This window comes from Oreochromis niloticus, linkage group LG8, assembly GCF_001858045.2.
Source record: "Oreochromis niloticus isolate F11D_XX linkage group LG8, O_niloticus_UMD_NMBU, whole genome shotgun sequence".
Lineage (NCBI taxonomy): Eukaryota > Metazoa > Chordata > Actinopteri > Cichliformes > Cichlidae > Oreochromis > Oreochromis niloticus.
In genome coordinates, this window is record NC_031973.2 from 6781663 (window position 1) to 6807583 (window position 25921).

At 38.8% G+C, this 25921-nt stretch overlaps 2 protein-coding genes across 5 annotated transcripts; one reads left to right on the forward strand and one right to left on the reverse strand.

The window, feature by feature from the left end:
• The first annotated feature begins 304 nt into the window (after positions 1-304).
• On the forward strand, positions 305-12301 carry LOC100710506 (LIM and SH3 domain protein 1). Of its 3 annotated transcripts, XM_003448678.5 has the most exons (8): positions 305-523; positions 1479-1573; positions 3284-3368; positions 6714-6821; positions 8234-8341; positions 10809-10878; positions 10957-11048; positions 11814-12301. In XM_003448678.5, the coding sequence occupies exons 1-8, from the start codon at positions 455-457 to the stop codon at positions 11985-11987; spliced, it is 801 nt and encodes a 266-aa protein (XP_003448726.1). In that variant the 5' UTR covers positions 305-454; the 3' UTR covers positions 11988-12301. The 3 variants fall into 3 exon arrangements, with proteins under 3 accessions (XP_003448726.1, XP_003448725.1, XP_003448724.1); XM_003448677.5 differs by lacking the exon at positions 8234-8341 and having other exon boundaries at positions 306-523; XM_003448676.4 differs by lacking the exon at positions 6714-6821 and having other exon boundaries at positions 309-523.
• A 336-nt stretch (positions 12302-12637) lies between these two features.
• LOC100711122 (kelch domain-containing protein 1) lies at positions 12638-24728 on the reverse strand. Of its 2 annotated transcripts, none has more exons than XM_003448679.5 (13): positions 24414-24728; positions 23523-23593; positions 23134-23251; positions 19093-19205; positions 18779-18869; positions 18589-18687; positions 17616-17690; positions 15769-15827; positions 15542-15654; positions 15182-15254; positions 14919-15003; positions 13615-13694; positions 12638-12859 (listed from the first exon to the last, which is right to left on the reverse strand). In XM_003448679.5, exons 1-13 carry the CDS (start codon positions 24513-24515, stop codon positions 12739-12741), a joined length of 1200 nt encoding a protein of 399 aa, XP_003448727.1. In that variant the 5' UTR covers positions 24516-24728; the 3' UTR covers positions 12638-12738. The 2 variants fall into 2 exon arrangements, with proteins under 2 accessions (XP_003448727.1, XP_005453847.1); XM_005453790.4 differs by lacking the exon at positions 24414-24728 and adding an exon at positions 24008-24170.
• Between the last annotated feature and the right edge of the window lie 1193 nt (positions 24729-25921).

The following is a 25921-nucleotide window of genomic DNA, read 5'->3' on the forward strand; positions in this document are numbered from 1 at the left end:
ACAGTACATTTGGATTAGTCTATGTTGTTACTCCTTTTAAGGTTATCAACCTCACTTCTCCTCAACGCTGCTGATGCTGCCTTCATGGCATGCGAAAACCCTGTAATTTATAAAACGTATTTGGACAAGCTAAAGAGGTCGCTGAATGATGCGCAATGGTTTCGTTGTTAATTCATTTTAAGTTACTAAAAATATCATATAGAATCATGTTTGACGACCATCTCGTAATAATTACTTAAACACCAGAAGTAAAGTTGCTATATCCGACGACCCATAAAGGCAACATGAGGTCTCCGTGCTGCACAGTTGACTCCTCCTCGCCTTGGGGTCATATTAACTGAAATGCCTGCGAGAAAGCGGGAGGACGGTTCGAGTACCAGCTGCCCATTACAGGTCCTTTACTCCTGAACTTTTTTACTGGACCAGTAAACTTGTTTTTCTTTTTTCTGCAATCATGAATCCGCCCTGTGGGAGATGCAATAAACCAGTTTACCCAACAGAAAAAATAAACTGCCTTGATAAGGTAAGGTGAAACAAGTTTAAGCCCATCCACTGACTTTAATGTAATTTACTCTAATGTATGCAAAGATTTATCAGTTGAATATGAAGACTAACTTATACTGTCAATTTTATTATAGATATTTTGAATTTATATTAGTTTTGTCCACTTGCAAAAGTTCTTTTTTATTCTACAGTTTTAAAAATATTTTTATGCAGTCATATCTCATGTGATGCTTTAACTAGGTGCATATTTTGTACAGTCACAACCAAGACAGAAAACATGCAAAATGCAAGTCCAGATAATAACCCCTGTTACACATAAAAATCAACTAGAAATCTACAAATGTTAAAAAAGGGATATCTTACATAATCAATAATAATCTGTGTATCTGTGGTTTCTCAAATAGATGTACTCTGATCATTTTAGTGGAATCAGATGAATATTATTTATAATCAAGATAATCTAATCACTTTAAGGACTTAACCGAAGCAAAGTGACCTGAGTTACAGAGATGTTATCAATTTCTGATTTCTTTTGGGAAGAATGGCTTCCTGCAGGACTTTTCTTTAATAATGTAAAAAAGATATTTATGGGAAAATTTATATGCATATGCATAGTGCATAGGTTTAAAAATGCACCTAATTTTACAGCACTTTTTTCTCATACAGTCATTTTCCACTGGAACCATTTCTTATTGGCAATCTTATAGTGAAGCGATGGGAGAAATAGAAACAGATTAGTAGGACAGCTGTGGCCTTATGTAGAGGAGTCAAGGGATTTCCCCGCTCAGCGAGAGAAAGAGAGAGAAAAAAGTTTTATTTTTTCAAATGAAAAACCATTAAATTCAATCAGCCAGTAAGAGTGAACAAGTTTTCCACAGTGTTCTGTCAAAAAAGGTTAATACAGATCTAAATTTGCGTCGATGGAAATGCATTTTCTTCTAAGTGCTAAACCTATCTCTTCTCTTTTTTCCTAGTATTGGCACAAAGGTTGTTTCAGCTGTGAGGTCTGCAAGATGGCCTTGAGCATGACGAACTACAAAGGCTTTGAGAAGAAACCTTACTGCACTATGTGAGTGTTCACAGCGTGCACCACCATGATGACTAAAACAAACACTTAAAATAGCTGGATAGCATCTGATTCTTTGTTAAGAGCTTGCAGTACATTTGTAAGAAACAAAACCGTATATAAAATATAAAAGATGTGGTTACCTTCCCTCTGAAGCCTCAGCATTAGCATTTCAGACGTAGACGTGGTGGTTTTTTTGTTTGTTTGCTTGCTTTTTTTTGAGCCAGCCTTATTTGGATAAAAGAGTCAAGCGCTAAGTTATGAGGAAACGCTAGCAAGCTTCATTCATACACTGTACAGATGATTCACGCAGACACTGTGTGTGCTAACTAGTGCCAAGTAATTGACTAATAAATTATAGAATTTCATTCATTAAATTTGAAGCACAGATTTCTTGGACAGGCTGTACTTTGCAGCATGCCATATTATTAGTCAGATATTAGTCAGTTTGCATTAACACACAATGTCCAGAAGTACAGTTCAGTAATGCCGATTACTGGAGGTGAGCCCTACAGTATCGGCTATGGGCTAGGTCACAGGTGTCAAACTCCAGGCCTCGAGGGCCGGTGTCCTGCAGGTTTTAGATCTCATCCTTGGTCAACACACCTGAATCACATCATTAGTTCATTACCAGACCTCTGGAGAACTTCAAGACATGCTGAGGAGGTCATTTAGCAATTTGTATCAGCTGTGTTGGATCAAGGACACATCTAAAACCTGCAGGACACCGGCCCTCGAAGCCTGGAGTTCGACACCTGTGGGCTAGGTGTTGGCACACCTGTCAGTCAAAGGGCTCAACTACTTTGGGCCTCAACAAAATCCAAATGAGTGATTTCTTGAAAAGAAAAATCCACTGTACAGTAATCACAAAAGGCAAATATTGTAAGTTTATTGCTGAATTTGGACATTTTAACATGGGAGTCACTTTTGGAGCCAGCCTAAAATGGCCCTTAGAAGCACTACAGTTTTTGGCATTTCACTTTTTCAGCTCCTTTATGTTACTGCTTGTTATTAAGTAACATTAGCGTCAATCAAAATCAATTCACTACACAACTATAGCCACAAAATTCTAATACGTAGCATCATAGGAATTATTTACTACGGCCTTTTTTCTATTATCTGTGCAAGGTGATTCAACAGGTTTGGTTGTTTCATCATTAACAAATCTGCCACATGAGCAGAAGTTAACTTCTGAAGCGGTTGAGCAGGAGAAGCTGCAGGCAGCATGTGGAAGTGATGGAAAAGAGAAGTGTGAGCAGACAGATTGTATCATGTGATTCCAGTCATTCCTAAGGATTGACGTGAGATTAGAAATTTGCTGTCCAATTGTTATTAAACAGCAACCCGGGTTCATCTGTTGTGCTTGTTACGTAATCCACAAATGATTTGCAGAATGAACAAATTAATCAGTTTATTCAATTCAGTCTGACAACAGTTTACTTCTCCTGAAAATCAAATATAGCTAAAAACAAAGCAGCCAAGCATAAAGCCATTGAACATCCATAGGAGCTAAAATATATGGAAAAACTCTATCAGCCAATCATATTGTTGTGCTGGATTTCATAGAAGATTGCTGTTGTGTTGTAGGACCTTGGTTAACACCAATCAATCTAATGATGGCCTTGCTGCTTAACTGGATAGATGGGCGGATGAATGCCTGATGTGAATCTTCATTTATGTAATTTCTTCCCTTCTGTTTTTTTTTTTTTTCAGGCATTACCCCAAAACCTCCTTCACCATAGTGACCGACACCCCCGAGAATCTGCGTCTCAAACAACAGAGCATGCTTAATAGTCAGGTGAGACTTTAGCAGTTCAGGCCTATCTCTGCTATCATTTCCATCTCGGTTTTGACCGGCAGAGAAAGAAGATACTTTTTGTAAGCTCACTGCAGCAACATCGCTGGGTGTTACAATATCTGTCAGTCTTGATTGCCTCTTTTCTGTCATCACAGTGTTGGTGCTGGTGCGAGAAATAACAGTTCTGCTTTGGTGTCTTTGATAACCAGATATGCCAGGGAACTGAATTTTACATTGTGAAAGCTGCACATTTTAACAGAAGTTGCTTTGGCTCATGTTTTATTAAAATTAGCCCTGAATTTTCCGCCATGGCCCTCACACCGCCACTGGGAACAGTGATTCCAACTTTGGTGGCAGCAATTGTTTGGAGCTGTGCTGATGTCAGCTTTTTTGGCACCAGCATCAGTCTTTTTAAAGGTGGAAATAAGTGGAGCTTTTTCTAGGTTAAGCACTGGCAACAGCAACCCATTGGTGGAAAAGTTCTATATTTATCTCCTTTACTGAGCTCGGTATCAGAGCAGGAGATCAGGATGCAGATCTTGGCTCTGCTCTCATGACAATTGGATTCCTTTGATTAAATCAAAGGTACCCTTTGATGATTTATTTAAATAAGGACATGGTAGCTTCATTTTGAGACTCTACTTTTAAAACATGAGCCAATCTGACATTCGTGAAGTTCAAATGCGTTTTGTCAGGAACTCTTATAAGTGATCAGAGGTTTGAGAGCATTTTTAAAAATACTCTCAGATTCGGTCTCCTTTTAGCCTCTGATGTGGTACCGGCCTCCTTTTCCCTGCCATCCCTGTTGTTAAGCTCTAAACTAATCACACTGTTCATGCCAACCTGTTCTAACCTGATCAAAGAGATAAGTCCTGCAAGTCACGCAAAATTAAAGAGATTCCTTCACCGATTAAACTTTAAGGATCATCTTGCCACTCAGTATTTTGAGGTGAAGCTTCTCTTCCCTTTTAAAAGGACAAAAAAAGTCATGCTATCCACTCACGAGAGACCCGTGCAGACCTGTATTTGTATTTGAATATCGAAATTTGCAGGGAATAGTTCAATTTAGTTAACTGAACACTGCATAACCTTTTACCAGTTCACATTTCCTGTTTATCAGCGAATGGTTTCTATAGCAAAGTATTCATGCACACTTGCACATTTGTTTTGGAATTTCAAGTGCTTTAAAAGAAACTGCATAAGCTGATGAATGGTCTTTTTTCAGTTCTTAAGAAAAATGAGTGGTACTACTGCATTGCCAAGAATCTGCATTGCCAAGAAAAGTCATCCAAGTGAAAAATGTGAATTTTGTGAATTATTCAACACATAAATTGTTTCAGAAAAGAGAGGACACAGTTTTAAATGTAACTTTTTCAATGCAGTGAACAATGCAAAGGTCTTATAATGGCTGAAAAAATCTTAAAGGTACGCGCTTTAAAGTCTAAAAATACATGAAACCGTTTAATATTTTTGTAGCTTCATTGATGTCATCTATAAATGCATCAAACAGTATTGACTTTCAGTACTGCTCTTCTGTTTCCTTTGTCACCGCCTTGCTATTTTCAAGTGTTTCTGTGTCAACATGTGGTAATAAATCAAAACCATGCATGGTAAATATTAGCACAATTGTTTGATGAGAGGCACTGTGACCTACATCTGCCCAGTTCACTGAGGTTTGTGGGCATTCATTTATGCACAGCTCTTTTAAGGTCCCCGTCACAACAATTCACCTGGGTTGAAGTGTAACCTTGACTGGGTCATTCCCTTCTTTTGTAGATTTGCTGCTGTGCTTGCAATCATTGTCCTATTGCACGACCAAATGTTGACTAAGCTTTAGCTGTCAGGCACATGGCCTCACTTCTGACTCTAGAATACTCTGGTATACAAAGTTCATGGTCGACTCAGTGACTGCCCAGGTCCTGTGGTTGCAAAACCTCATGATGTGTGAGGTATATGTGGTGCTTATTTGGTTTGCTGTTCTTTATGGCTCCACTTTGTTCTCCTCTGTCGAAAGCACATTGTTACAAAAGTCTTGCAGTGCGTTCAGATGCAGCTTTGCAAACCTAAACCATACTGCCAAGTAGGGCTGAGTGATAAGAGGAAATGTAACTGTTGGGAGGGGGGGATTAATGATGCATTCGCAGCGTGTGGGAGAAAAAACTCTGAATTACATGCAGACAGCTTAATATTGCCACGGCAATTTATACTGGATGGTTATGATAAAGCCATTTTTACCATCGTACATAGGAAAATTCACGATACATAAAATTTATTCGTTATATTGTCTACTGCCATGTAGAGGCTTTCTCTAACCAACTCTTCCAAACAAGCAAAAGAAAATTTCACCTTTTTTCTAATTTTGCTGTTATGAATTTTATTATTTAACATTTTTACTGAGGTGTGTAGGGTCTGATATATAAGTCTTGTTTTTTTTTGTTTTGTTTTTTAAATTTCTCTGAGCACAGTCTAACTTGGGGGGAATTTGCTGGAAAATCCACCCCTGGGAAGATTGTGGCGTTGTATTACCACACACCTTAATTCTGCAGAGCAGCAAAGTGCTGAAACTTTTTGACGATCAGTTAATTAAGTGTATTTGATTAGCAGCACTTGGCTGCAACTTACACTCTTAATTCATATGGACACAATAAGGCTGTACTGAGTTTTTCTGGTTTTCTTTTTTTGCAAAGGATTGAGTCCTATAAAAGAAATGTGACCGTCTTTTATTTTTTATTCCACTAGATTCCTTTTAAGCTGTCTCTTTGAACAGTTAGTCTCTAAATAAACAAGCACCTGATGAACCAAGACAAACACGCCAAGAGCGGCTGTATTTTTGGTTAACAATTAAATCTGTCGTTTCATTTCAACACGGCTGTTATAACAGCCTGATCAAATTTACACCACCACCCCTCCCGTTCTGCGCTTTACTCATCAAACCAGCCCAGTTCATTGTTTATAACCATAAAAGTCTCTGCAGTCAAGCTCTCTTACCGAGGAGGCATATTCCTCATAGCAACATCATGACTCACTTATGTTTGCATGTCTGCGTGAGTTCATGGGGATCTCAGATTTACTTTCAAATAGACATGCAGGCATGGAATAAGTTTGCAAGTGTTTCCCTGAGGTTTTAAGCTTCAAAAATTCTTGCCAAAAGGCCATTTAAAGCCCTGCATGAATCAGTTTTTGTATATTTTTTATTCAAATGCAGTAAAAATGTTTAACATGGTCATTTTAACAAGTATAACCCTTTAGAATTGAGAATTCAAGCCAAAGCATGTTCCTAAGCCCCTTTGTCTAAGTTAAAAACATTAAAATGAACAATAAAGACTGACGAATGAAAATTTACAGGCGCTCTATAAGGAGGAGTTTGAAAAGAACAAGGGGAAAGGTTTCAGCGCCGTGGCTGACACTCCAGAGATGCAGAGAGTGAAGAAGACACAGGACCAGATCAGTAACGTATGCTCGGTCCACCTTAAAGACCGGCAAGAATCGAATTCTCCGATAACATCTCCATTTATCCATTACTTCTCCAATTATAACAAATGATCTTCCTTCCTTTTTTCCCTCCTTCTTTAAAACATTATTGAAGTTTGTGATGCGGCTTTGCTATCTGCATGTCTGCATGTCTGCATGGGCTTCCATACCATCTTGTTCTTTACATGCAAGTCTTTGTTAATCATCCTTTGTTGGCTTTGATTCAGTGCTGCATTCAGGTTGTGCTAAATTTGAGATGAAATTAAAAATAATAATAATTCTAGGAAGTTACAATTGCAGGTGTGCCTTGCAAAATAATAAAAGCATAGATGAAATGTTCTATAGAGATATCTGTTTAGTTTACAAGCTTCACTAAAATGTAAACGTTTGCAAAAAGTCATAGATTTTCCACTTCAGGCTGCAAAGAACTATGCAAATATCCCTTAGAGCCATGAAAAGAACTATTTTCTTTTAGCGTGCATGGTAGACGGGCTGCAGGATTGGATTTTTTGTCGCTGTAATAACAGATTGTTGTAACAGTAAAACAATGCACAATGAAACTGAATGCAGCTTCATTTTAAAACTCGACTTCCGTGTTTTTAGCTGATGTCAAAGATGAAACGATGCATGCATTCGATATGTAACAAAGCTAACTGTTTCCTTCCACTTGTGTCATTGAACTTGTTTAATGTTTAAAGAAATATTGAATCATTGTTGGGAATATGACCACTCACTTTCTTGGTCAGAGGCAGATAAAAAGATTGACAACACTCTCATGTCCGTATGCTAATAATGAACCACCAGCCAGTTGGCTTAGTTTAACCATTAGGCCTCTTGATATCAATAACATTACCCCCTAAGAGCTGCAGATTTGTTTTTACACTGTTTTCACAGAGAAAGTGTTCACTAGTGAACCTTATACATGCTTCAAGAGGAATTTTGGGGACAGTCCCACGTTAATGGCTGTTAGCGACTTCATATTAACCGCTTTAAACTGTCCTCATGAAACAAAACTTTAAATCTAGTCAATGACAGCTCAAAGTCTGTAAGGCCAAAAGGAAAAATGTAGACCTCCGTGGTTAAACCTTATAGCGATAAGGAAAGTCAGTACACACAGATGTTATTGTACCTGGGCTACAATGCAACCAAGATTGATGCAAAGGAGAGGAAGCGCAGCATTACTACATATTTTTTAGTCATAGTAATTTCAAGTGGTATCGCCATCCTTTCAAAAAAAAAAAAAAAGGCATGCGGTTGGATTTTAATAACAGATAAAACTCAGTCCTGATACACAAAGAGAGTGGAGTCAATTTTTTTAAATACATTTCTACCAATCAAGCAGGTTTTTCTTTAAACTTCAAGTTATTCTTCTAAAATAACTCTGAAATTTGCAGGCCCTTTACAAGGAGGAGTTTGAGAAGAGCAAGGGGAAAGGTTTCAGTGTGGTGGTCGACACTCCAGAGATGCAGAGAGTGAAGAAGACACAGGACCAGATCAGTAACGTAAGTGCAGTCATGTTGTCAGACTCCTTCAATAGCTTCTAATAGAACTTTTGTATCTTCAGTTTACTCTTTACTTGCAAAAATGAGGGAAAACTGCTGGATGCTTGGCCTTGACTGTCAAACATCTGGTATGCATCTCACTATGGCAACATTTTTCAGTTCCAGAAGCATGTCATAGACAGATGCAAGCAAGTCTGCAGATGTTAAACAAGGCATTTTAGTTTTCTAAGAAGAAAACGAGAAAGTCCAGATCAGGATTGTAGATTTGCTGACGGCTTCAGCATACAAAGCAGAGAACATGTTGCTGCAGAGAGCAGCAAAAGATGTCAAGAGTACAACCCTGCAGAGACACACAGGCACATTTCAGGCATTTCTCTCCATCCACTGAGGAACAGCTGCCCTATATGGTCAAAGTCTCTCAGCTGTGGACACAAAGGGAACTGCTATCCACACACACATACACACAAACTTTCTCTTCTTCTCTCATGGGAGCACTAGTTGTAGAAAGGAATCACGGGTGATAAGCTGTGTGTCAAAGGGGCAATATCTTATTTTTTCCACTGGTATTCGTATCAGTCTTTTTCTCCTTTCTCCACCCTCACTTCCCACTTTAAAAACAATCCCTTTCCTCCAGTTTTATTCCCACAAATTCCTGTTTCTGTTTACTCCTCTCGAGGTTTCTTGAGGTCACAGGAGGCTGCTCCTTCTCTTCCTTAAGCAACATCCAGTTTCCTCTAAGTAGCCTACTAGACCCAGAGTTGTTTTTATTCTTGGGGGACATACTGTATGTTGCACAAGCAACATACCAAACTAACAACAAAATAAGTTCAGCACATATCTAATTCAAGAATCTTTGAGTTGCTTTGTGTCACTGAATACCCCATCACCAGCGGTTTCTGTTGGAAAACACTGAAAAAAACAGTATTTAAAAATAAGTTGCTTTCAGGCAGTTAGACCAAAAAAGGCAAATACAATTTACTGCATATAAAAGATCAGCCAGCGATGTCACTAGGCCATTAGTGGAATTCTGTTTTAAAGCCTCAACTTGAATATTTTTGGCATAGCCATGTTGGTTTATTTTTTTTTAATCAGTGAGGGGTACATCTCCATGACATATGGCAGTGATCTGTCATCAGTATTAGTCTGAATGGCAACATAATTGACAGCATAAACACATTGTTTTATAATATGTTAAATTAGCAATTGTGAGGCTATAAACTTATTAGACAAGTGTCACAACTTGGCTCATAAGGCCATGACAAAAAGGTCGACACACCGCTTGCCAATATAAACATTATTTATTAAACCAAGTTAAACAACTGAAATGGAAACTATTGACGTTTGCAAATCTATGGCCTCAGTGATGTAGGTTGTAGATATGTAAGGAGATGTAAGCAAGTGTATGTACGTGTGCAATGTATGTGTGCAAAAACAAGTGCTATGCAGGGCGTGATGGTGACAAGGAGCAGGAGGGAAAAAGAGAGTGCCAGCTCTAGATTTATAGTCTGGGAACAGCTGGCACTGACAAACCCTCCTCTGCCCACCAGCGACGTCAAAACAAATGAGAAAACCCCAAAAAGTTGATTCTGTTCATCTAAAACGTTTCTCCCACTGAAAACGCTACGTCCAGATGAACAGAATCAACTTTTTTGGGACTTCCTTAACTAGGTGATTGAGCATGCATCAAGACAAATGTGAAGAGTTGAAAACAAGAGTCAGGGGTCGTCACACGTCTTTACTAACCACAAAGATAAACTGAAGTGTAAGACAACTTCCTTTTGCAACCAGTGGAGAGAAACATAAGTTTTGCTAAGTGTAAGACGCACCAAAAGAAGCTTCTAGGACATGCTGTTAGGACAGGTAACTGCGCAGCAAGTTTGATAATGCCATTAAAGAAGCTTCAAAAGGCACAAACGTGGCAAAGCGGTCCAGGTCAGAGGACCCTAACTATAACCCTAACCCTGTTATTGGAAGTGAAGCCTTGAAGACAGCTTTCGGCTACAAGCCTGTGTCAGCACACCTGCACATCAAAGTGATTCCCTGTAATATCCAAATGAATTAATTAAAAAATAGTTTCCTGTTTATTTAATGAAGGAAAAAACAGTTCTCTGTATTGGGCTATAAACATGGTATTTAATGATATAAAGTTCAGCATTTTTAACATGGGAGTCTGTGGGGGCTTTTTGAGCCACCCTCAAGTGAAACTAAACAAATGTGACAGCGGTTGACCTTCAAAAATGAGCAAGTGGGCTGCAACTACTGAAAATAGACAAATAAAAGCGGACACTAAATAGATGTGGGTCTTTCTCTCTCTGCGTCTGTGGCTGCGATATCCACTCGTCATCTCTCAGCACCTCCTAAAATGGTGAGCTGCTTCTCACAGTGGGAGGGTTTGCTGAGGCTGAACCGTCAAATGTGAAAGCTCAGCGCCCCCGTGTGGATTTAACATGTGTGCATGTGTGTGCAGATAAAGTACCATGAAGACTTTGAGAAGAGCAAGATTCGAAGTGACGCGCCTCCTCCGGAAAATAGGCAAGGTGAGATGGATCCTTACACAGGGACTTTATAACAATTTTTCCTTTAAATATGTGAATCAAGTCTGTGTTTGTGTTTAGACTATGAGGACCAGCCTTCCAACCCTGTCAGTCACTTCAGTCAGTCTGCTGGACAAATGCGTACTGCTGCTGTAGCACCACACAGTGGAGGGGTAAGGACAATACATAAGCAAACGTATGCCCAAAAGTATGTGGACACATACATTACACCTGTGTGCATGCTCTCTTTTAAGATGGGCCTCATTCTGTAGGTACATCAGTCATCTGGAGAGATTCCTCCAGAGGTTGATTCTGCAGGGATTCACTATGAATGTTGATTGATAAGGCCTGGCTTCCAGTTCAACCAAATCTATTGTATTCCAGAATAGAAAACCAGGTTTTTATGGACATGACTGTGTAGACTGGGCGATATGTTTACCAAAAAACCCGCAAGAAGAAACAAGCTGTTGCCACAAAATTATGTTTTCTATACACGTAATTTCAAGTGCACTCCCACATTTTAATAGTAAAGGTGTCTACACACTTTGGCCCATACAGCATACCCTGTATTTGTGTGAAATGCTTTTCTAGCTTTTTTAATTTTCTCTTGTCTCCTGCAGCGATAACACAGATCCCGGATACTATCACTTCATGAAACACAGCTGTAGTTTTTAAGCTTTCATCATAGGTGTGAATGCTCACAGTTTTAGACTTTAGATTTAATTAACTATAAGCACAGCAAGCTCTAGTGAATTGTTAAAACTTCTTGCCATGTATTACATTTGCTTCTGTTTATTTTTCCTGTAGGGAAATTAAATTCAAATGTATCCTGGCAGACTGTGTGCTCTTTATGTTGTTATCTGCTATATCAGTGTGTCTGCATGTCTGACTGGTTCTGTTCATTCATCTCTTCTCTGTGTGTGTTTCCACTCATTCAGAAGCGCTACCAGGCCATGTACAGCTACATGGCAGCTGAAGCGGATGAGGTTTCTCTGCAGGAAGGTGATCTGATCTTAGATGTGGAGCCGATAGACGAGGGATGGGTGTTCGGCTTTAACCAGCGCACTGGGCAGCGGGGCATGCTTCCTGCTAACTATGTACGACCTGTGTGAAACAAACAGTTCTGCCCAGCAGATATTAAGAGATCCACCTCCTGCCCTGTGGATCTGCTGCCCGCACCTGCAATCAGGCTTTGAAATCACCTTTTTGCAAATGAAATATTGCATTTAAAAAGCATCCCTGCCTGGTTCTGCTTTGCATTTTTTCCATAAATGTAATTTTCAAATCGTATGATGGGGGCTCTGCTTATAGTTTCTTTGACTTCCATGAAGAATAAATATTGATAATAAAGCTTTTATGTTTGTAATAAGGTCAAAGGAGAAAGGAGGAAAGGAAACAAATTCACAATAAAACCCATTCATCTTCAGATTTACTAATTATTTATTTTTTGGGGGGTAACATTTACTATCACAGAGCCCACTCAGAGTGTTATCCTGTGTATTTTTAAAGCTACAATTACTTATATTTTTACAATTGCTTATGCTTTTATTTTGCAACATTTTCCACTCTGAAAGTGATAAAAAAAAAAAAAGCTACACTAATGTGTTACATCAATACCTTTTATTACTATTTCACAGAACATATCTAAACATTAAACAGACAGCACAACATGAAACCACAAAATGGAATAATATTTTACCCAACATGAAAAAGGCTTCATTTACAAATTAAATTAAAAAGTATCTTTAGCACCATTTTTAAAAAAAGTATAAATACATATTCCCAACTTATAAATGAAGACATTTCAGTGACAGACTTGCTCAGAATTTTGGTGTCTAGTCTAAACATAGTCCTCTTTAAGTTTTAAGAACTGGCAGAAAAAAAGCTCATTCTCTTCTCAAGTGTCCTCTGTAGCTTCGATGGCAGCCAGCTGAGCTGCATCCTGAGCAGCTCTGAGTTTCGTCCAATGACATCCTCACATAACCTGAAGAAGAGCAGAACACAGGAAAATACCTCAGCGTGCAGTTTTATTTATTCAAGGGAACCCTTATGTTTTCTGTCACCTACACTCTCACCAACCACTTTATTAGGTAGACCTTGCTAGTACCAGCTTGGGGCCCTCTTTTGCTTTCAAAACTGCCTTAATTATTTATGATAAAGACAAAGTGCTGAAAGCATCTCTATTCCTGCTTCTCACGGGATGTTTTGTATTTTTCAGAGAATTCTCTCTAAACCCTACAGATGGTTGTGCAGGAAAATCCTAGAAGATCAGCAGTTTCTAAAAAACTCAGCTCAGCCTGTTTGGCATCAACTGACATTTAAAGTCATTTTAATCAACTTTGATGCTTCGTTTGAAGTTTAGCAGGTTGTCTTGGTCATGAGCTAAGTTTCTACCATGTAACTGGCCGATTAGATATTTGTGTTAATAAGCCGATAAACATGTGTACCTAATAAAGTGACCTGTGTTCGTATAATACCAAGATAAAGCTTATTAATCTAACGCCTTGCTGCATGTGAGGCAGCACAACTACAAGGAGTTGCATAGCTCACAGTGAGAATAGAAATAGCTCTAAGTGTTTGCAGACTTTATTAAAACTGATTAATTCTGTGTAAATGGAGATTTCAGTGATGACAAGAAATACATGTGTTAAAGTATGAAATCATTAACACAACAGAAAGTATGAAACCCATGCTGCATCTGTGTTGTTAAATGAATCCTAAAATTTTAGTTAGTCATACCTGGAGAGGGAGTAAGGCTGAGTCTGAAAGATGAGTACGTCTCTGCAGTGATGTGGTGATGGAAGCCTCAAAATAACCATCTGATGACAGGATTTAAAATAATCCCATGAGGATGGATGATACATGAAAGAATCATTATACTTTTTTCCCTACTTGAACGTTTTTGGACACAAAAATTGAATCGGAGTTTATGGTTGCCACACTCAGCGAACCCTCTGCATGTCCTACTGTACAGACTGTCATAAACGTTTGCACGGACTTCTTGCAGATGATAAATCCTGAAGGCTTTCTTCAAATCCCTGACATTTTCTAAAATACTGCTGCATTTAACATTAACAAGAATAAAATGTCAAAATGCTGTTTTTTTCCTCTTTAAAGCTCATGATTTCTCTCCCACCTGTGCTCCTAGGTTCATTTTTTCTGTGCAACATCAACACCAATGATTCCAGTCATCTTATTTGAGTTAGTTTTCTGTTTGTGAACAAAGCATAATGCTACAATTTCTACATCTGAGCAGGAAATGTAGCTTTTAGGGGTTTTTTTGCAGTTTCTTTAAGCATTGCATGATCTGAACTTGAGGTGAATTTGCTAGGATGTCTTCTTTTGGGAAACACACTGGGAGACATCGTCAGCTTCCCTCTCATAAATAAACTTTCTGACTGTAAACTTTCTGACAATAACCCTTCCCAGATCAATGAGCAGCAATAATGGCTTCTCTGAGATCATTGCTGGTGTCTCTCCTCCTTTATACTGTGTTAACACACAGCTGGAGGCTCCAGACCAGCAAACTGCCAAAATTTATGTATTTATAGAAGTCTCCACACTTGCTGATGATCTGATAAACAGATAATAAACTTCACTTTGGCTTAGTATTTGTTAAATAAATAATGGCAATTTGTAAAGTGCCATGTGTTGTGGTTCATCTGAGGCTTATTTACCTGATTTTAAGACCCGCTAAGGAACAAATTACTTTTTCTGTTGCCTTGATATGTAAAACCTTACAACTGAAAGAGGTTATTTTTCACATGACTCTGCAACACATTGCAGGTGCATTTAATACTTTGAGCCCTTAAACTACTTATCCTTCATTTATGTAACACTCCTGATTAAAGACGACGCTGTAATTGGTTCACTCAACAAATTACCTTAAGAGTAATGGGGTTTAAAAGTATTTAAGGAAAGTTGCTGTTTAATGCAGCAGCCTTTTGTTGCTGTCTGCAATGTGAAAGGATTATACCACAATGGATTTATTCAGTAAAACCTTACAGTGTAACAAAACAGTATGACTGATGTTAGTCACATACTGAGTCCATGACGATGCAGAGGTTCCTGCTGCCCCCAAACACCACGACGTCACTATCCCTCCCTAGGCACGCCGTATGGAAAACTCTGACAAGTAAATAAAGGTTTACTGCAGAAAGGCTTAAATTTTGTACATTTTGAAGAGTTCTGGGGAACAAATAACAAGATTTTATGGATAAAATAGACATTTCTATGAGAACAAATTATGCTAAAACTATGAAGCTGAAACACTTAATTTTAACACGTATAAAATGATTTTAATTACCTGGGCTTGTCTTTGTGGGGGTGTATCATCTTGGTCCACTCTCTTGTTTGTGTGTTAAACTGCCAGGCATCATCTAAAAGAAAGAGGCTCATGATAAAATAAAGAAGCTTCACTTTCACAAACCATTCACTTCCTTGAACCAAAAGAATGATTATCATTAAATGCAATCAGAATGGTTATGTTTTATAAATGGCATCAGGCAAAACAAGGAGGGATTTGCTTAAATATTTGGGAGTTTTTTGGGAAATCGGACCACAAAGAACCACTTCATTTTCTGCCTCTTTATAATTACTTTCATTCTTGTAGTATTTTGTCTCATACCATAACAGATCGGTGCTTATTCTGGGTTCTTAGACTTACTTAAAGTATCTCCATTTGTGCCAAAGCCTCCGTACATGAACAGCGTGTGATCTGACGTGGGCGTCATGGTATGCCAAGAGCGACCAAGAGGTGCAAAAGCTGAGGAGATGTCACTGTTCAAAAAAGATAAATAAAAAAAAATACAGAGCGGTGGTCAGTAAGCCACTAAGGACAAATGCTGTTAGGTCATTGCTTTTGTATGTGTGCAAGAGTGAAAGAAAATTTACAGTTTGGTCCAGGTCCAGGTGTCCAGGTCTAAGCAGAACATGTCCAACTCTGCTGCTTCCTGCAAATGTAAACTCAGATTTTTTAGGCATTGTTCTTGCCTGAGGCACTACACTTGGCTGTAAATGACATCTGGATCGGTTATTTTGCAGCTGCTATTTTTGAACTGTATGTAAAAGAGGGACCGACATAATCACCCCCTGATGGCCATTTAAGGAAAGTTCAAAGCACTTCCATATTGGCTACACTTTTCAGACCTGGAAGCTATGTCCATCTTTTATGTACAGTCTGGAAGTCCTGTTTTGACCACTTACTGGCTCTTCCACCAGTCTGTCAAAACAACAACACATTTTTATTTTGAGGAGAAGGAGGACAAACTTACAGGAAGTTACAGTCTGCTAAGTCGGGCAGGTGGTGAGTTAGTAATATGCTCTTGTTTTCACAAAACTCTAAAACCCCTCAGCCGCCTAGTAGACACACCTATGGTATCGATTTCAAAATCACCCTGTTCTCAAGTTATTGCATTCACAAACTTAGGTGTCCACGCCGCCCGATCAGTGGGGTGACAACAACACCCCATCACCCTTTTGCAGTTGAGGGGTAAAAAGCAGCTAATTTCAGGTTCAGCTCCACACAATCTTGTGAATGCTGCAGTGTCGATCCTCAAAATTAAAGTAGAATCAAAAGAAAGATGATTCAACAAAATCAGAAGCTTCACACAAAGATAAGGTATATTAAATGTATGCCTTTAAGGCCACCAGTTATGCTGGTCTCAATGCATATTTTGCCCTCTCATCTTTCTTACAGGACAATTTTACATGCAAAGTTTTTTTTTTTCTACTTTGTCTACACCATTTTGGGCAAGAAAAGTGTTATCAGCCTTTTAGAGGACCTTGAGGTTTATGTTCATTGTGTGATCCTGTGGGTGCTTACGTTACACTTTCACTCACACCTGTGGTGAGTGAAACTATATTTGCCTCTTTGTGTCTCCATATAGAGAAGCTGCAAGCTGATATGAGTTGGTGTATTTTTTCAGTGTGTGTAGCCCTCAGAAATATAGGCCTTTTATTACGACCTTTAGTGTCTGAACCTGGACTTTGTCATATTTTTTACTGTATGAGAGTCGGGTCAGTCTGAGGTCAGAACAGAATTTCTATGGAGCAAACTAATAATATTGGCATGCTGGGAGAGGACTGGAGGTGTGGAAGGAGATAAACCTAAAAAGGGCAGCTGGGAAATCTTAAACCTGGAACTTTTTGGCAGTTAAAATCATACTTTTGGAGAAATAAAGTTTTAAGAGAGTGACTGTTAATCTGCCATCACTACATGACCGACAGAATATATATTATTGTTGAGCATCTCAATATAAAGCTATGTATATTAATTTGTCGTATTTCCACTCCACTTTTCTGAGATTTTCCCACCAGACTGTAGCTGCATTTGTAAGGTGGAACACTGTTGTTAGTTGATAAGCATTGACTTCCACCTCATCCCAGAGAGGGTGGATGGGACTGAGGTCGGGACTCTGTGCAGGTCAGTCAAATTCTTTCACACCAAAAAAGAAAACCATTTTTATAAAGGATCTGGCTTTGTGCATGAGAGCGGCGTCACGTCACAACAGGAAAGGGATGTTGAAACAGGAAAGGGCCTTCCCCAAACTGTTACCACAAAGTTGGAGGCAGAGTATTGTCTAAAATAGTCGCAGTATACTTCAGCATTAAAGTTTCCCTTTGAGGACGACTTGAAACAAAATGCAGATCAACCGATACAAAATAGGTTGCGTGCAAGAGTGTCTGCATATTTTTGGTTGTTTATGGTGTCGTTAAGCAGCTCAGAAAAGTGAACTTACCACACCACCATTGATGTAACCTTTGTTCCCCAGCAAGGCACTGGCATGGCAGCCTCTGGGGGATGGAGCAGAACCCTGAACAAAAGAAAACACACCATTTTATTATAAAAATTACCAAAACACAAATTATAGTTTTGTGACATCATCCTACTCCATTTTTTAAATTTTTTAAATTTATTTTAGGCCCACCCAGAGCATCATCCTTGCTGGTCTGATAAGCTTGACAACAACTGATGAGGCTGGTGATCCTTCCACAAAATGGTCCTCAGATGATGAAGCTTAGACCTGCAGCTTTTCCTGTAGCACCACCAGCATTTCAATACAGTGACTTTACCACTGAAACCTGTCCCTTCGCTTTCAGTTAGACCCTAATTTTTCTACATACATGAAAAACCTATTATATACCCACCATGCTGTAATATGGTATTCTATTATATGAGCATGGTAAACACAATGTAGGATGTAGCTAAAACCTTAATTCCTTCTAATGGCCAGCAGGGGGCGACTCCTCTAGTTGCAAAAAGGTGTCTAATTGTGTACGAGTCTGTGGAAAAAGAGCCCTCAGCTCCCTTAATTATGATATCAGTAAACACTTTATTTGTGAGTGTATTGTCTCAGTTGCTATTTTAATGTCTTATTAATTGTTACAAGGTATTCATTTAGTAAATTACAGAATCTTTTTAAAGTGTGGAAGTTTTCAGCTGGGATCAACTTCTGCTCCAGTCATTTGATTAAAGATAACAAAATATACAATTTTAGTGTGTAATGCTTCAAGGTCATAGGTCAAAGGTCAGACATCAGTGTGTCGTTAGAAAAGCAGGCTGATGTCAGCACGTTATAATAAAGCATCATAAAACATCAAAGTTTTAGTATAGCTTTTAGCACAGCTGTGTCTGAATACAGCCTCTGAGAACTGTTAGCATGGTTATAGCCTAATAGTTCAAAAGTAGGACCATCATATTGTTCTACTCACTTGAGTCTCCGGCATGCTCCATGTAGCTGTGAGTGTGTCAAACACATTCACCTCACTGTTCCATCCCTTGCACAGAGTTACTTCATTCACAGCTCTTGACTAAAAAGAAAAAAAAAATGGATCATCATTAGTAAAACAATGATTAACCAATAAATCGGCAGCCAAAGCTCTCTATCAGAGTAATATCTACCCAGGACATCTCTTCCAAAGTGAAGTTTGATGACGATGTGTTTCGTAACTCGCTCAAGGTCTTGCATCCATATCCACCAAAGTAGATCAATCTGCACAGAGACAAATAAAGGAGACAATAATGCTCTTTTTACCTTTCATTTGAAAAAATGAAATTACTGAAACCTGGAAGAATTTGTGAAAAAAACAACGACAAACAAACATCCCTCAATTAAACAAAACAATGAGGTGAAGGTGCAACATAAACCACTGCTATTTGTATTTGTAAAACTGGGGCTGCTATTCACTGACAGCTTGTGTATTGTAGTAACTGACCTGTCTCTGTGTACCCAGCAGGAGTGTTTGTTACGAGGTGAGGGGGTCGTTCCCTTCGTGTCAGTCACTCTCTTCCATGAGCAGCATGGCTCAGAGAGGTCAACGCTGAACATCTACAAAAACAGTTCAATTTATTAAACAAAATAAGAAAAATACACTCGCTGGCTACTTTGGTAGGTACACCTGATCAGCTGCTCCTTAATGCAAATATCAAATTAACCAATCACACGGTCTAATGCATTTAGGTGTGTTAGACATGGCCAAGATCAAACTGTGGATCAGAATGAGGAGGAAAGGTGATTTAAGACTTTTAATGTGGCATGTTTATTGGTGGCAGATGGGTTGATCCGAGTACTTCACAAATTGCTGATCTACTGATTTTTTCCACACAACCATGACTAGGGTTTAGAGAGAATGGTCAGAAAAAGAGAAAATATCGAGTGAGTGTCAGTTCTCTCTGGGGGAAAAATGCCTTGTTGATGTCAGACATAAGAGGAGAAACCAAACTGGTAGGAGCAAATTTGCCATAAACAGCATGAAAACATGGATCCATGCTACCTTGCATCCATGGTTCAGGTGGTATAATGGGGATATTTTCGGTCTAGCTATCTAGCCAATTTTTAATTCAAACCTTTTTTTAAGGAGCTTCTGGCTGCTCGTGTTTGTATTTTATTGTCAAAACTGAGCCACAAATTCTTGACTCTAAATTTTTCATATTATAGGGATGGTAAACCCACACTGCTTATGCACCTTTTCATTTTAAAAGCCATTCTTTGTGAACTACTAGTCTGCCTCTGCAGAGAGCTTTCACACGCTTCAAATAGCTATCAGAACAGATGATCAAGCTGGATAATCTCCAGTATCTACAGAGTCTGGTATGAGCCTGGCAAAACAGCATTTGTGAAACACACACACACACACACACACACACACACACACACACACACACACACACACACACACACACACACACACACACACACACACACACACACACACACACACTGCATTTGGAGACTGTCTTCATACCCTGAATGAAAACACCACAGTCAAAACATGAAAAAAATGAATTATTTTAAATAGATGAATCTCCTTTATGCCTCTCTAAACACTGATGTGCAGACAAGCCCCTGTGACTCTGGGGCAATCTTTATGCACGTCCGATCACATTGTCCAATCTTCCATATCAGTGATAGCCACCAGAACGTATAAAGAACAGGTCAGGCTCTTAGTGAGTTCTTCTTAAACATTATCACAACAATGAAGTCACACAGCTGAGCCCGTTTTCAGAAGAGACAAATATTTGATGACTTCTGAAAAAGTCAAGCAACTTTTACAGCTTTCTTTTTTTTAAAAAAGCTCAGAAGACTTACTCAAATAGTACATCTGAAACGTAATGAACAATATTACACTTAAAAAAAAATACACTACTTCAAATGTGTTGCTCCTGGGGAAGGAGGCATGCATACCGCTGCACATACATGTTAAGTGTCAAAGAGTTATGCAAGGAATTTTTTTTGTTTGTTGTTTTTTTTAGAAAGCCCTAGAAAGAGAGCCTTGTCTGCTTTCTTACTATTGTGCATCTTAGTAATATTGTGCTGAAACTGACCTAAAAAAAAAAAAATTGTTTGTTTTTTGGTTTGTTTTTTTGCAAGTTACCAAAAAATGTAAAGTCTGATATCAAAATCAAAGGAATTTGCAAAGAAAAGCGTCTGGACTTCTTTGAGTTGCTTGAAGACGTTTCACCTCTCATCCGAGAAGCTTCTTCAGTTCTAAGGTCGAATGGCCGAGAGTCCCAGATTTAAACCCAGTGGGAGTATCCCCCCAAAGAGGGACAAAGGACCCCCTGGTGATCCTCTAATCACATGAGACAAGGTGTGAAAGCGGGTGTGGGACCTAATCAGCCAGGGTTTCGGGTGAGCTCATTGTGAAACCTGGCCCCACCTTGTCATGTGAATTCCTGAGGTCAGATGGCCCAGGATGTGAGTGGGCGTTAAGGCGTCTGGGGAGGGAACTCAAAACTGGATTATAGATGGCAGACAGTCTTCAAGCAACTCAAAGAAGTCCAGACGCTTTTCTTTGCAAATTCCTTTGACTACGATGACCAGGATGACTGAGAACCTTCACAGACATCTGATATCAAAAGTTTACGGGGGGGTAGCAGGGTGTAGTTTTCCAAATCTATTCAACTATCCTTTAAACAGTTCTGCTGAAGTATGGACTCCCACTGTGAGCAAATCTAGCAAAGTTCAGAACGATAACCTGATCTCAACAACATTTACACCAGCTCAAGTCACTAGCTAACTTTTTGACTTTGTGCATGCTAATATTTGCTCATTATATCAAAGACAAAGGACAGTCAGTGCTAAATGCAATGTTCCAATGTGAATGAGACGTTTTAATTTTGAACTGTAACTTATATATATATATATATATATATATATATATATATATATATATATATATATATATATATATATATATATATATATATATATATATATATATACACACACACACACACACGCACATATACATATATACACATATATATAACATATACATATATACACATATATATAAATAAATAAATAAAAGAGCTGCCATGGTGACAGTTTGGAGGTAAGGATGGGACACTTTCTTGTCCATTCTTTTTCTAAACCAGGATTACATGTTTGTACAACTCATTTACCGAATTTCAAAGTAAACTATCTGACAGGAGCAAACTGGTAGCCAAATTGTGACTGATACATCTGCACCCAGTCAAATAGAAAGGCTAAAATCATTTTCCAACAGTTTCACATATTACCATCAAGTTAGTTAAGTGAAATAGTGAACTTATACTGGTCATATGTGTGAATGTGAGCGTGAATGATTGCCCTGCAACAGACTAGCAACCCATTTCGGATATACCCCACCTCTTGTTCTATAACAGTTGGGATAGGCTCCACCCCCTTAACGACCCCAAATTGGATAAGCTGAAGAAAATGGATGGATGGAAGTAGCTGGAGTGCTGTTCACAGCATGCTCCGAGAAACTGCAAAAAACCCAAGAGCTCAAACTCTACAGGCCTCTGTTAACATGTTAAATGTAAAAGTTCATGGCAGTCCAGTTGTCAAGTACGGTGGTGGATGGGTAAAGATTGTAGGGCTTATTATGCAGCCACAGGAGCATGAACTCCTCTAGATGTGAGGACATCTCTCAGACAAGTTAAAACTTCCTTAAAACTGAGCCATACAAGAGGGCATTTACCTTAAGTACTAATATCTGCATGGAAAAGTTCTTGCCCTGCACAAAATTGTAAAATTAGTCTCTGATTAGTGAAACATGCACACTGGCCCATTTTTAACTTACCACTGTGCATTTGTTGTTAGAGCTGAATTATCCTGAACCAACAGGGCTGTGCAATCTGCATTCAGACACCCACTATGGCTCAAGTGAAAGCTCAATAAATAAAAAAAGACTACAAGAAAAGGAACCAAGCAAGTGAAAGCCATGGAGCGCATGATTTGCCAGTCCAAGATAAGAAAATCACCGCAAAGAAGAAAATGAAAATCCAGATTCTCCAGCATCCATAAGATAGTGCCAAGATGTCTAAGTGTCGGCATCTGACAATATCTTTCATTAAAATACTTCTGGTATGATTATTTCAAATAAGATGAGTTGAGATAAAGAATACTGGAATATGCTTACACTAAAAAGTTTAGTATTATGTTTTCAAGAGGAAGTATTGGCTGTATTCATGTTAAACACTATTTAAATTGGCTGAACAAGAAAAAAAAAATGCTGAAGCTGAAACACTGTCACACAACCTTGTGCATAATTATTTCCTCCACTGAAGTTTTTCAGACACTACTTCTGCATTTTGATGGATGAACCTGGTAAGTACCAGATGATTTATTTTATTACCTCCTGATACATAAAACCATAAAATTGAACGAATGTTTTTATATGATTGCAGAAGTTTGTTTAAGCGTTTGTCTTTATCAAACGTGACGCTCAGGTCTGAGTTGGAACAGAATGTGTTGCCCAGCATCTCACCTGGTTGGAGTACCCAGCTGTTTCATATCCTCCAAAGATGTAGAGTTTAGTGTTAATATTAGCACCGCAGAAGCCCGACAGGTCTGGTGGGATGTCTCCAGTCATCTCTCTCCGCTCCCTGCAAAGACAAAAATGTTAAAAAACGCCTGTAAAAGATAAGAAGGTAAAGCCTTAGAAATCTTAAACACACCTATAAAGTAAACACTAAGAAAGGTTGGCTTTGGTTTTAGTTGACCTGACTCAAATAACCATAAAAGAAAAGGCTGTTGTTTGAATCTGTGTTCTTACAGCTGCTAAGTCACTTTTATCTAGTTTGTCCTATCCTCTGATACATATCAGTGTGACACAGCATTTATCTCAGCTGATAAACAGCCCTCATTTGATCTTACCACATCCCACTGTCTAAATCACAGAGCCATATCTCATCACTGGGCAACACGACATCCTGTCCAGCAACTACCTGTGAAGGAACAAAGACAAGATAAAGCTGTGAATGGATTTTCTTTTTAAAAAACAAAGAAAAAAAACACATATGTCCTCTTTTGTTCACTAAAGCTGCACATTGCTGAAAAGCTTTGGTGGCTTTAAATAGCTGATGGACATAGCAACAACCTGGATGCAGCAAGATGCAGTTTAAAAAATGTTTCTCGTTGAAACATGCTCCTGTAAAGGATTCCTAGAAGGATATTTGAGATCTCCAGTTCATTTGCCAAGTTGGTTTCCGCAGTGTTTTTTTTAGGTCTACGTATACATATACAGTCACAAACGCACTGAACCAAAACAAATGTTCACTTTGAATTAAATCTATTACACAAAGGTGCTGGTACACCTTTGTGTAACTCATTCAATTCAGTAGCAGCTCAAGCTTTAGTACCTTTCAACGAAACATGCGTGATGCATGTTAAAGCTTTCATCGTGGTACTCATCACATAAATATGAGCACTGATTTACTCCGGTGATTTATTCCTTTAGGATTCAATTTCCTCAAAGTAAACACAGCGAGGACGCACTGAGTTACCATAGAAGCAGTCACCGGTGCCTTTTTTTTTTTTTTTTTTAATTTATTGTCATGACGTGGCTCCGCGTACCTGCACCTAATCATCCAGGTAAAGAAAGGAAATCCTAGAAAGTTAATTCTCTTCATCATCAGTACGAGACTGAAGAAGTCATTGGATGAGTGACGAAACGTTTCTCCAACTGAAAACGTCCAGATGAACAGAATCAAGTTTTGGGGACCTGCACAGGTAGCGAGGCTATAATTACACCTCGGCGCTTCTTACCTGGTAACCTCCCCACACATACAGCGTTTTGTTGTGTATGAACGCGGTGTGGCTGCTCCTCTCCAGCGGGCTGACCGGCGCGTCTCTCTGAGCAGCATCCATCCCAGCTCTGCGCTCTTACTCTCCTACCTGATGAGCAGCGCTACGCAGCTCAAATAAAAACCGCCGAAAAGTGCTTAACAAAGCTTAAGGTGAATGCTGTGGCGGCTCAGAGGATCTGATCATGGCTCAGAGAATAGAACCGTCTGGACTGGAGGCTTTGCGGAACGTGTTTTTCAGGCTTGCTGCCTTTGCTTACTCCTCCCACAAGTATGAGCCCTTCATGCAAGTTCGCCTCCACCGGCATACCACAGCGCACGGAGGTTGCGTGTTTAGAATACCTTGATTAAGTAATTAAGAATCATTTGTTTTGATGGGCCGCATGAAAATTTAACACATTGCACATAATTTCTGCAGCTTATATCTGATAGAGTGAAATATAATCATGCTAGTATACTCAACAATAAACAGGCAGGTTAGAGAAGCAGTGAAGTGGATATTTTAACACCCCAAACACAGGTGAAATCAGAGCATAGAAGCGTTAGGTATGGTTTGGTGTTAAGGAATGTGCTCAGAGTGATACATCTGTTGCTTTTCATGTCAATTTGGCAACATAAATCGTCCCAAATTAAAATGAGCAGCTCAACCTGTTATACAGCCAAGACTTCTCCCTCCTCCCCTCTTCAGGAGCTTCCAAAAACAAATCCTAGTTGAATTCTAGTGAATTGAAGGTCAAAACATTAGATTCATCAATCCTGTTTATTTTCAATAATACTGTAAATCACATCTAATCTGTGTATTTTCACTACATATTACTGGTCATCCCCTTCCTTCTGCAGGAGCTCTTTGTCTCTAAAAGTCCTGCACATTTCAAGGTTCATGTTAAACGTGGACTTAACCAGAGTAGCTTCGCATTATTCAGTTTAAAATAATCCTTGTTTTTCTAATACTGGTCTTTGTTACAGCCCCATAGACTGTTTTAGGGCCTCTTGCTTTAAGCCATCTTTCTTCTGATTGGTAAACATAAGGTCCCTGGGACTGCCATGTGCCACATGTGACCATATAAGGGATAGCCACGCTCACTGAAATAAAGCAGAGTCCAGAGTGAGGATCAAACTATCCGTTTAAAACACTTTGAAGCATCAGCTTTTGTCATTTATAAATATTGATTTCATTATTCGCAATTTTAGTATTTCTTCATCTTAATATGAGCATCAGTATAAATATGACAGAAAATGAGGAAAAGCACAACATGTCCATCTTAAAAGTTGTTGAAAACAGGAATTTCCCTTCTATTTTTCTACATGTAAAGACACACCCAAATTCCAACAATGATTTTAATGTGACAGATGGTGATGAAGCTAATCTCCTGACTTCCGTATTACACAGAGTAACTTGTTAAACACTGTGTTATTGTTTTTGTGCAGTCATGTTAAAAACAAAGTTTCCACAGGACTTGATGGAGTCCC

Bases quoted from the DNA above. Each gene is read 5' to 3' on its own strand.
- LOC100710506 (XM_003448678.5), top strand. From the start codon at position 455: ATGAATCCGCCCTGTGGGAGATGCAATAAACCAGTTTACCCAACAGAA. The intron at 524-1,478 runs GTAAGGTGAAAC...CTTTTTTCCTAG, and splicing joins AAATAAACTGCCTTGATAAG to TATTGGCACAAAGGTTGTTT. The intron at 8,342-10,808 runs GTAAGTGCAGTC...ATGTGTGTGCAG, and splicing joins CACAGGACCAGATCAGTAAC to ATAAAGTACCATGAAGACTT.
- LOC100711122 (XM_003448679.5), bottom strand. From the start codon at position 24,515: ATGGATGCTGCTCAGAGAGACGCGCCGGTCAGCCCGCTGGAGAGGAGC. The intron at 18,688-18,778 runs GTAGATATTACT...TTTTCTTTTTAG, and splicing joins CTTTGGAAGAGATGTCCTGG to TCAAGAGCTGTGAATGAAGT. The intron at 15,828-17,615 runs GTAAGTTCACTT...TTACATTTGCAG, and splicing joins GTTACATCAATGGTGGTGTG to GAAGCAGCAGAGTTGGACAT.